Raw genomic sequence first — 11,646 nt, forward strand, 5'->3', positions numbered from 1 at the left:
CTTCATCTAGCTTCCTATACATGATTTCAGGATTGAGTCTGAAGCAGGTAACTAAGAACTAAGTGTGTGTACCTCAAATGTACTTAACAAATTGTGGTCCTTTAAACTCTCAGAGATCTACTACATATGACATTAAAATGTTTAAGTTTTCTTAAATTAACCATGATCATTCCTGGCAGTGACCTTTGAGGTCTCTAAGAAGAATATGGAGCCTGCAATGACAAATCCACCAGAACTGCAATAACATCATTAATCTGGCAAACACCACCCAAAAATTAGCTTTGGATTACAAATGTCTCATGACAACTTCAAAGCAGTTAGCTAAGATGGTCCAGCCTCAGACTACTCCAGTCAGGACTTCAAAGAAGCCCTGAACTTTCACATCACATTGAGACTGGACAATAGCTAGCTCTCCCAGGACTTGATTGTTATCTTAATCTTCTCAGGGTCTCCTAAAGATACCATCTCCCCGAGACAAAAAGAAATAATTTTAAGAACACAACATCCATGTTCCCAAGAGGTGGGATAGGTAGTTTTGGTTGGTCAGTGGGTTATGGATGTTTATCATCATTTTGGGGGGTTGGCTGCAAGTTGTTATTGGTCATGGTCAAGAATGAAACTAAGCAAAGGAACTTAGATTAAGGGATCTCTTTCTAAAAAGATAAAAAAAAAAAGGGGGGGTGATAGGAATGACAGGATAAAAGCTCAGATTATTGAATCTACTATTAAACTAAAAAGCAACTATTAATATCAAATATTTTACATTGGCATGAATTTTTGTATATTGATACAAATTTAAAGTTATTTTTGTTACAATATTCTGTATATTTATTTCTACTCTTGTTTAAGATATTTTTGTATATTGATACAAATTTAAGAGTATTTTTGTTAGGACATACTGTATGTAAGTTTCTACTTTTATTTAAGGTATTGTACCTATGCAGCTCATTTTAAAGTGTAAAGTTCTAGTCCTTGAAAGCTATTTGGGATAATAAAGAAAGACAGGCTAGTAGTTAGTAATCTATAACAATCAAACTTAAAGTCGTGGTAGGTATGTTTTCAAGGTCAAACAGATATATTTTAGATAGTCTTCAAACACTTATAGGTCTACAGAATCTGGCATTTAAGATGTTTTAATGACATAAGGGTTTTCATGACCGTGAGACACGTCTGCAGCACCAATTTACTTCAGAAAAGGATGGCGGGCACTGAAGAAGCTCCATATGTAGTTTGGTTTTTTTGTGGCAAAGTTAGCCACTGGGCAAGAAACTTCTCTTGTCCCAACTGCTGATAATATGCCCTCTAAACTGGAAAAGCAGGACACAAAAGAAGGTAACTGCCAAACTTTGCCAAGACAAGGCAGGACAGTTCTTAAATTCCTGCCTCACAGAAAAGTCTGTCAGATATTCTAGGCCTGTAGGCTGAAGATGGATGCCCCCAACATTGCAGAGGAACCTTGTTTGACTGCCCAGGCAGCCAGATGTCTCTGTGTTTCTGTAGTTTTGGAAGTTGTTTGCTTTGCATTTCCTGTTTACTCAAGCAATGTGAAAAGTCTCTGATGTGGTTGAAAACTAGATAGTTATAGTTACAATTTTCCTTGTTACCAAATTCAGAAAAGAAACTCACAAGAGTTGTAAAGAGTATGTAACGTGTATAAGGTTGAGAGACATAAAAGCTTAAGTTGTTATCTAAGAAAATATTTTAAGGTCTAAAAAGATATTTCTAGGTTTAGTAATACAAGTTATGACAGAAAGTAAATTAGGTAAAAAGAAAACTTTGGACTCATCAAGATTGTACAGATAATAGAGTATTTTCTCTGAATTTGCCAAATACAAATGTACTGGACAATGTGAATGTTAATTCTTACTTGATAATTGTTCTTATTGTATACAGCTTTACTTTGTTAAAGTTAAGATCTTTCCCTTTTAATTAGACAATATCTGATACTTGTTCTTATTGTATATAGTTTTACTTTGTTAAATAAGAAAGTTAAAACCTTTTCTTTTTATTTAGACAGAAAGAGGAACGCTGCAGGAAATCTTTTTGCACTGACACTCCCAGACTGCTAATAAAGTTTACCTTAAATTAGAGGGCATAGTCAGCAATTGGCTGGCTGGAATTGGCCATAAGGATTTTAGAGGACCCAGATAGGGGGCACAGGAAGATATAGGGAGTGACTTGGAGAGATTCTCAGCACTTTCCATCTGAGCAGACCGCGGGGAAACAGTTGTGGAGCAGGGGAGTAGAAGACAATCAAAGGAGTTGAGAAATGGGGCAAAAGGCAGTCAGGTTCTGGAAATGAAGAGGAATCAGCAAAAGGGAAGCTCACATTCAACTTACTGTATTTCTTGGAGGGTATCTCGCCGTCTTAGCTGGTGTAACAGCATGGACTTGGTCTGGATGCCAGTGTATCTCGACATAAGGTATAAGACCCTAGTCCGCACAATCTTCTCACTGTCCATCAACCCTGTAGTCATTGGAAGGATAAAAACGTGGCTTATGAAGCCCAGCCTCTCTAGCATCTCCCAGGCTAGCTCACGGATACCGGAGTTGTAATGGGTTATATCCTTGAGCAGGCGGCAGGCTGTCTCAATACGCATCTTTGAAGGGATTTGGTAATTGGCAAAAATCTGTATCAGAGCACCAAAATACTTCTTATATTTTTCTGTAGAACAATAAACTGTGAGGTTGAGAATGGTCTCTACCAAATTTTCTATAAGGCCATCACTAAATCTTCTTCCTGTCCAGCTTTTATTGGACATGCTTTCAAGGATACCATAGGATTGTCTTTTGTCCTCCTGGTACACATCCCGCCGTTTTTTCCTTAACAGTTCCATATCTCCTAGACTCACAGATGACAGTGACCGGGATCTTAATGGTTCAGGTGTATCCTTATCCTTATCTTTGTAGGATAGGCTTAGATCATAGCGCAAGAAAACTGGGGTACCATTAGGCCAAAGGCGGCCACGGATCACTGAGTTAGGGATGTAGCAATCAGGAGCAAAGGGCCATTCCCGCCCTTGGCCAAAGAAGCTTTGGAACATGTGGTAAATGTTCAGCCCATCCCAGCCAGGTAGGTGTAACTGAGCAGGGATGGCATTAGGATACATCTGCTTGGAGTCAGAAGTATCAGCATACTTATCCTCCACAAAGTACAACCCAGGTCTCTCATGAGTCACGACGGAAATATGCCTGCCCTCAACAACGTGGGGCACGGTGTCATCAAAAGCAATGGCCCGTTTGTTGACAAGGGTGTCTAGCCCCTGGAGTTCCCCAACACTTTGTTCCAGGTACATAAATTTGGGTACAAATATCACTTCAAATGAAAAGAAGAAACTAGGAAGGAAGGGCTTCGGGATTTCTTCTACTTCATCTTCGATGTTTAGTGTGTTTAGGTGCATCAGCCGAGTAAGAGGGAGTAACTTTAGGCAGGACACTATGTAGATGCTCTGGTTGAAAGTTAAAAGCAGGTCACCTCGATTGTTGGCAAAGCAGGGTGAACCAAAATGCAGTTCGGAGTCAAACTGAGTTACCAGTTTCCCACGGAAGTCCCAGATCCGGACTGATCCATCAGTGGCTCCTGTGACAAAGAGTTTCAGGGAGAGGCAGACATCAAAGGAAGTGACAGCACATTCGTGCAGGCAGTTTGTCTCTCTCGGCATAAAATTTTCTCTTGATTGTGATGTTAGAAAATCTTTATAGTGCCAGAGAACCCAGCAGGAGTGCTCAGTGATAGCACCTACAGAACCTGGCAAGAGTACCACATGTTTCAAGGGATAAACACAGAGAATTTTACTGACAGGCTCTAGGGTTATGTTCTTCCCTGAACGCACCACCTTTGTGAGGTGTATGTACTTGTCCTTGCCATAGGAACACAGTAAAGGATTTTCTTCAAAACCCTCCGGGGTAGACAAGGCCAGCACTGCCCCGGAGTGGATAGTGTTCTCTGTCCGAATCGGGCAGTACTTAGACAAGATTCTCACAATGCCGCTCTCGTGCCCACAGAATATCAGTCCTTTGTTACTATTGCCCAAATGGGACCTCCCGTAAGCCAGGCATTTTACTTTATCTCTGTAGTTTTCTGAAGTGCACACGATATATTTGGCTGTACAAGGGGAACGTGTGACATCAAACACCAGCACCTCTGGACTGTCTATTGCTACAAAGAGCTCCTCTCTCTCTGAGTGATAGACCCATGCCACAGCCTTATCCATGATAAGCAGAGGCCATGTAACAACCAGGAGGTCTCCTGTTACTGGAGACAAGAAACGCAGTAAACCGTCCTCGGTGGCACACAGGATACGAGTCCAGTTACGGCCACAGGGGACCCTCTGTATCTTCTGCGGAGCAGAGCCGCAGATATTGAAGAGCTTGTAAAAGTGGGGCAGGCGATTCAGTGAGAAAGTAGAGGCACTCTGGCAGAAGAAAGTGTTGTTATCCATAAACTGCAGTTGTTGCAGACCTGTGCCTACGTTCAGCTGCCGCAGCAAGTTCCCGGAAGCAAGGTTCCACTCCTTCAACAAACCCTCTCTCCCTGCCGTGAACAAGGTGTAGGTCTCCGGCCGACTGTTGACGCACATCACCGATGAGGAATGGGCCTTGAAGCTGTGGAGGAAGTTACTGTTTTCTATACCCCAAGCGTGGATCTCTCCGTTCTTGTTTCCAGCGTAGAAGGTGTTCTGTGAAACACAGGTACAGGAGCAGGTGAGGGAGGAGCCGCTGGTTAGCGAAGTAAATGTCTTCACTTCTCTAAGCTGGCCTTGACCTTCCTGGGTAAAGACCCTCACCACACTCTCACACAGAGCCATCAGGAAGCCCAGGGATGAGTTCAGGGACAAGTCCTGTACAAGCTCACGACCACTCACAGGCACTTTTTGAGCCATCTGGAGGCCCTCGCCATTTGCTAAGATAAACCAGGTAACCACAGCTCCCGAAGTACCAGAAAACAGCACCCCAGTTTCTGAGTCATAGCAGAGACAGCTGATGGAGAAACGACAAGGCACTGTGCTCAGAGTGACGAATGCCTGACGGTGGTCTCCGAAGAGCCGCAGGCGCATGTCGTCGCAGTAAGCTATTAACAGGCGATGGGAGCTCGCGTGGACCATTGATTTGATGGGTGGCACTTCAGCCATCATGGGAAATTTCATCTTCTTGACTATCCTTTTCTTTGCTTTATTTTTTTCCTGTATCCATAGTACTGCCTAGAAGAAGGTGGGAAACAGAAGCCTGGTCAAGCGGGAAGAGCATCTCCCGGGAGTACGCTGTAAGGAAAAATGGCTGTCTCCTCTTACAGATAGAGGAAGGATTTGGCTTTGGGGGTTTCCTAGCACTAGATACTGGATTTATGATAGAAGTCCCGAGTCCAAGACCATTTTGTTGGCCTTCAGTCTACTTTATGATGAACATGTATTCTTTGGGCCTGGAAGTCATCAGTGTAAAGGGGTCGATAATCTAGGTCGAACTCCAGCATGGAGCCAGCTATTAAAATGAACTGATTTTCCAGCTGTGGGGGAATAGCCTGTAATCCCAGCACCCAGGATGCTGAGATGGACAACTTCGACCACATAGTGAGTTTGAAGCCAGCCTGAAATACATAGGAAAACCCTGTCTCAATGAATGAATGAGTGAACATATAATATGAATTTATTCAGAGGCATCCCTCTCACTCTGAAACAAGGACATTTTAGGTATGGGACATATAAACTGCATTATGAAGGAAGAAGTAAAATTGAAGTAGCTTTACTTGTATTTGTTTGTCATACTGTTCCAACCAGTTTAAGGCGACGAAATAGTTGGCATCCAGAGAGTAGAAGCACACAAAAAGCTTTTTCTGTAAATGATAAGACTCCTGGTACAGAGTCTGGTGCCGGTCACTCAGGACAATCACATTACGCCTGATGTCTTCCTGAATCTAAAAGAGAAAAATGACAGATGCTAAGAAGTATGAGCAGACACTTGCTCATTAAATAAACACTGAGGGGTTAGTGAACATTGGTTTAGCTCATTGGTGCCTGATATTTTTTTGTCCTGCCAATGGAAGGCATTATTTGGAGACTACCTCTCCCCTAATTAGCCTCAGGCTACAACAGAATTCTTCTGGATTTTTTCTTTCTTTAAAGAAAAACATTATAGAGGCTAGAGAGATGGCTCAGTGGTTAAGAGTACTGGCTGCTCTTCCTGAGGAACCAGGTTCAAGTCCCAGCATCCACATGGCAGCTCACAATTGCCTGGAACTCCAGTTCCAGGGGATCAGACATACATAAAGGCAAAAAACACCAATTCGTATAAAATAAAAACAATTAAAAGAAAAAATTATGGAACATTTCACAAATTTCTGTGTCATCCTTGAGCAGGGGCCATGCTAATCTTCTCTGTGTAGTTCTAGTTACAGTATATGTGCTGCCAAAGAAAGCACCTCTGACTTTCCTTTTTTTAAAGCATTTATTTATTTATATGTATTTAGTGTTCTGCCTACACACCAGAAGAGGAAACAGATCTCATTATAGATGGTATGAGCCACCATGTGGTTGCTGGGAATTGAACTCAGAACCTTAGGAAGAGCAGCCAGTGAACCTCTGAGCCATCTCTCCAGCCCTTCTGGGCTTTTTAACTAAGGTTCCAGAAGGAAATTAAGCCCTACCATCCCCTCATGGAATAAAAGGATTCCTTTAGTTATGTAGCCTTGAAAACTGAGAGGTAGCTACTCAAACCATCTCCTGTTTGCATGTTTCAGATGGGAAAGCCTAGTTGAGAATGGCTAGTTGATTATGTTCATAGTTTTGTTTGTTTTTTATTTTTCAATACTAAAGACTGGATCTAGAGCCTCCTGAATTCTAGGCAGAGCTTTTATCACTGAGCCACATCTCTACTCCCTCACTAATGAATTCTAGACAAGTACTCTATTGCTCAACCATACTGTTTTTTAATTTTAATAATATTTTTAAATTTCATATGTGTGGATATTTTGTGTATGTGCAAACTCATATGTATGTGCAACACCTGTGTGCAATGCCCAAGGAGGCCAGAAGAGGGCATAATCATCTGGAATTGAAGTTAAACAAGATTGTGAGCTACCCGATCGGGTAGTGGGATCCAAACTGGGGTTCCCTAGAAGAGTAGCAAATGCTCTTCATAGCTAAGCCATCTGTCTAGCCCCTGTCTGGCTGGTTTGAAGCAATGTCTCACTATGGAGCCCAGGCTGGAACTTGTAACCATCCTGCCCTAGCCTTATTACAAGCTGCAAAAATGTATAAAGTAGGATTTCAGCTGATTATGACAAAGCTAATACCTGGAAGAAGCCCAGGGCCTTCCAGAGGTCAAGCTGAGGCTCAAGGAGCCTTGGTGATATTTGACTTTTGATTATTAGCCATTTCCTGCTATGAGTTTCTTGTATACTATTGTAGTTTTTCCATCATTTATTAGGCACCATTTCCCCTCTACTACTGGAATATTTAGATGACCTTCTGCACTGACAGCTATGCACAGCCAGAACCCCAGTTCAAGCCTCCCTGTTGTGAGGTCTCTGTAAGACATAAGACCTCTACTCTATTTTCCAGAGAAAAATAAGCTTAAGCAAAACATATCTTAAAATAGACAAGCCCAGGCCAGTTTCATGTTCCCAGATGGTGATATCAGCCCCAGGAACTCGAAAACACAAAGTCAGGATGTTTGACCATCTGGTGCGAGGCTGATTGATCATGAAATATCCCAACTCTGGAGACAGAATGTCTCAACCCTGGAGACAGCTCATAAAAGTCCTGACAAAGCAGCTGAACAGGCAAAAGATAAAGATAAAGGTAACATATAGGTCTGGGAAAATGGAACCAATACTAATTAGGGGGAAAAGGAGGGGAAAGGAATGTGGGGGGATTGTGGTTTTTGCCTTTAAAAGCTAGCTTCACAGAGAAAGGGGGACTCCTCCCTGCCTCGATGTGCCTGGAGATGAGTTCCCTGCCAGCTTGTACTGCACGCTGCCTGCAATAAACCTTGCTGTTGCATTCTGGACATCTCTGGTCTCTGGTGGTCTCTCTGGGGTTGATCTGGGCATAACATTTTGGAGGTTCCACCGAGACCCCACCGGGACGCCCCGAGGGTCCAGAGGTTCATTGGCATCTACCAGTAAGAGTGCTCTGGCCAGGACAATCCCTGCCCCGGAGGGACAAAAGTATCTTATCAGAGAAACCTCTGTACTTTCTAAGAACAGACTTAAGCATCCAAGGCCAAATGAAACATTTGTCTCCTAGGTCAGGCGGATAGCTTTATTTCTTGTGCAATTTAGGGTGACACCCTCCTTTCTTACAGCCTTACCAATAGACTCCTAATTTCTTACCTAACCACTTCTAGGAATGTAGATTGAGCACATAAATTCCCTTCTTGACTAACCAATCATTAGCTCTCAGTTGACCTCCCCCTTTACCACTCCCAGTTTGGGTTGTAAAAGAAAGCCTGATGTCACTGCCTGAGGAAAATTCTTACCTGCCTTTATGACCCCATAAGAATTCAAGCCTGGTGACCTTGCTCTGCCAGAGGATCGCTATTGCTTGGGTTTATAACTGAACACCTCAGAGACTCGGGAGGAACTTAGAGGTATAAGGAGATGGAGAGGAAGATAGGACTGGAGAACTTGAGGACAAGATGGAAGATGAGGAAGAGTCAGATGGTAAGGTACTAGACAGGTAAGAAGGAGAGGAGAAGGACCTAGATGAGGCAGAACTAAGATGAGAGAATTAAGATAGAACTTAGAGGGGACGGCAGATAAAGGTAGAGACAAATCAGACAAGAAAAGATCTAGGCTTGAGTACAGAACTGTAGCTGTGTAGATAGGATCTTATCCCAGAGGAATAAAGTACACGGACAAAGAGCTTGGTGTGATTAGATTCATTTCCCGAAAATAATTCTCGCTATTTGTGAGAAGCTCTTCTGAGCCCCTGGGAAGTATATTATTAAGGCTGGTCCTATAATAATATACAAGACAGCCTCCCAAGCAATGGGATTACAGGTATACCCCACTACACCCAGTTCAATGAGCTCATCTTTTTTTTTTTTTAAGATTTATTTATTTATTATGTATACAGCATGTATGACCAGAAGAGGGCACCAGACCTTATTACAGATGGTTGTGAGCCACCATGTGGTTGCTGGGACTTGAACTCAGGACCTCTGGAAGAGCAGTTGGTGCTCTTAACCTCTAAGCCATTTCTCCAGCCCCGAGCTCATCTTTTTTTAAAAGATTTTTATTAATTCTTAAAAATATGTGTACCAGTGGGCAGTGGTGCCACATGCCTTTAATCCCAGCACTCTGTGAGTTCAAGGACAGCCTGATCTACATAGCTAGTTGCAGGACAGTCAGGGCTACACAGAGAAACCCTGTCTTGAAAAACAAACAAAAATTATGTGCATGTGTGTGTGCCACATGTATGTGGGAACCTTCATGTATGAAGCAGTCATTCATTCATTGAACTATGTCAAGACTGAACTCCAGTGGAACATTCTGCTTCTGTGTGTGAGTAGGTGCACGGGTGTGCTAGAGGCATTGGACCTCTTCAAGCTAGAGTTACAGATAGTTGTGAGCCACAGGTGTGGGTTCTGGGAACTGAACTCCAGTCCTCTGGGAGAAGAGTATGCAATCTTAACTCCTGAGCCATTTTTCCATCCCCTTAATGCTAATGTTCTAATGTAGAAGAGAAAGTTGTTTGGCTATATGAAGGGAGCTCTCCATGGTTGTTCATGTCATACCCATGCCCCATCCTCCCATGGCAAGAAGAGATCATTCCAACAGCCCACCACATGCATAGCTTTCCCACAAATCACCTCTCTGTCATTCAAGATGTAATTTATGATAGATTTCAAATTCTTCCACTCAGGAATAAGTCTAGGTGAGGGCAAAGTCTTAGAAACTTTCCAGTTCTTCTTAGTCATCTTGGAGTAAAGAACCTGGGAAAGATGAGAACATCTGACGTCAGGCTGGAAATTAAGGGAACCGAGAAAAACATAAGTTACAGAGGGAGGAACAAGTATTTATCAATGGGAAAACTCCTCTGTTTATGTGTATGAGCATTTTGCCTCCAAGTATGTGTGTGCACCACATGTATGCCTGGTACCTGGAAGAGGTCAGAAAGGGAACCAGATTCCCTGGAACCAGAGTTACAAATGGCTGTGATCTGCCATGTGGGTGCTGGTAATCCAACCTGGGTTCTCTTCAACAGTTACAAGTGAGGCTGGGAGCTGTGACACATGCCTTTGATCCCATTTAATCCCATTACTTGGGAGACAGAGACAGGCAGATTTCTGTGAGTTCGAGACCAGCCTGGATTACAAAGTGACTTCCAGGACAGCCAGAGCTACATAATGAGATCCTGTGTTGAAACAACAAAAATCAAATCAAGGATTTGAATTTTCCTTTCTCCCCCACCCCCCACCCTTGCCTAAGACAGGGTCTCACTATATAGCCCTGGCTGGTATAGAACTCACTATGTAGACCAGGCTGGCCTTAAACTCATGAAGGCCTACCTGTCTCTGTTTCCTGGGTGCTATGAGCTGTGATTAGATGCATGAGCCACCACATCTAGCAAAAAAAAAAAAAAAAAAAAAAAAAAAAAAGTTGGGTTTTGCCAACTAAAGCAATTCAAAAACTAAAGTCAGATAATGAAAATCAAAAAGGCTTGCTGGGTGGTAGTGGCTCATGCCTTTAATCCTAGCACTCAGGAGGCAGAGGCAAGAGGGTCTCTGTGAGTTCAAGGCCAGCCTGGTCTACAAAGGGAGTTCCAGGACAGCCAGGGCTACACAGAGAAACCTTGTCTCAAAACAAAAAACAGAAAAACAACAACAAAAAGAACAGAAAAAGAAAAAGAAAAAAGAAAGAAAATCGAAAGGCTCTACAATTAAAATTTTTTAATGCATTGTAAAACCAGTGTTCTGGCACTGTGAAAGGGCCATACTGAAATCAAGAGAGAGCAAGAGACGAAACAGAAGCAGAGTCCCACCAATTTACATTTATATCCTCCGGTTCTGCCACTTCACTGTTTCTCTTTTTCCTTTGGATTTCTCAGACCCAATAGTCCTATCTCACAGATAGCAGACATTGTCATGATCTCAGAAGGGCCAATGCCATTCATCACACTTCCTCCTGGCAGTTTCTAATAGTGTACAATACCATAGGCTTCCCATTCACTCCCCATTCCCTCCACACCTTCACCATCCAGAGGACTACATACCCTTAACTCAAGAGACAAACTCCACTTACAGGTTTCCATAGAAGGTGAGTCACCAGCTCCAACATCATAATGCATTGGATTCTCCAAGCCCCCTCCCCCAACCCACACATCTGTGGGGTTCACTGACAGCACCAACTTCCCTAAGAACCTGAAACTTGAACCAGCCAACGTGCCAGTGCTGGGAGGCATGGGGACAGGGAAAAGGATGAGTTTAAGAAGCCAGCATTGGCCAGGCAGTGGTGGTGCACGCCTTTAATCCCAGCACTCGGGAGGCAGAGCCAGGTGGATCTCTGTGAGTTCGAGGCCAGCCTGGGCTACCAAGTGAGCTCCAGGAAAGGTACAAAGCTACACAGAGAAACCCTGTCTCGAAAAACCAAAAAAAAAAAAAAAAAAAAAAAAAGAAGCCAGCATTATATTGCAGTAGAATGGAGGG

At 43.0% G+C, this 11,646-nt stretch overlaps 1 protein-coding gene and 1 non-coding gene across 2 annotated transcripts in view; both read right to left on the minus strand.

Annotated features, from left to right (window-relative positions):
* The window catches only part of LOC143274524 (uncharacterized), a 34,829-nt gene extending 23,588 nt beyond the window's left edge, over positions 1-11,241 (minus strand). Inside the window, exons 1-4 of the mRNA XM_076577851.1 lie at positions 11,214-11,241; positions 9,811-9,933; positions 5,744-5,911; positions 2,341-5,201 (exon numbers count right to left, since the gene is read on the minus strand). Of these exons, the coding sequence (XP_076433966.1) occupies positions 2,341-5,201; positions 5,744-5,911; positions 9,811-9,918 (3,137 nt within the window). The 5' untranslated portion in view covers positions 9,919-9,933; positions 11,214-11,241. The remainder of the gene's footprint in view (positions 1-2,340; positions 5,202-5,743; positions 5,912-9,810; positions 9,934-11,213) is intronic.
* On the minus strand, positions 6,309-6,415 carry LOC121826929 (U6 spliceosomal RNA). The gene has a single exon (XR_006069090.2). It is a non-coding gene; the product is annotated as a U6 spliceosomal RNA (small nuclear RNA).
* Positions 11,242-11,646: the final 405 nt, after the last annotated feature.

This window comes from Peromyscus maniculatus, chromosome 1, assembly GCF_049852395.1.
Source record: "Peromyscus maniculatus bairdii isolate BWxNUB_F1_BW_parent chromosome 1, HU_Pman_BW_mat_3.1, whole genome shotgun sequence".
Taxonomy (NCBI): Eukaryota; Metazoa; Chordata; class Mammalia; order Rodentia; family Cricetidae; genus Peromyscus; species Peromyscus maniculatus.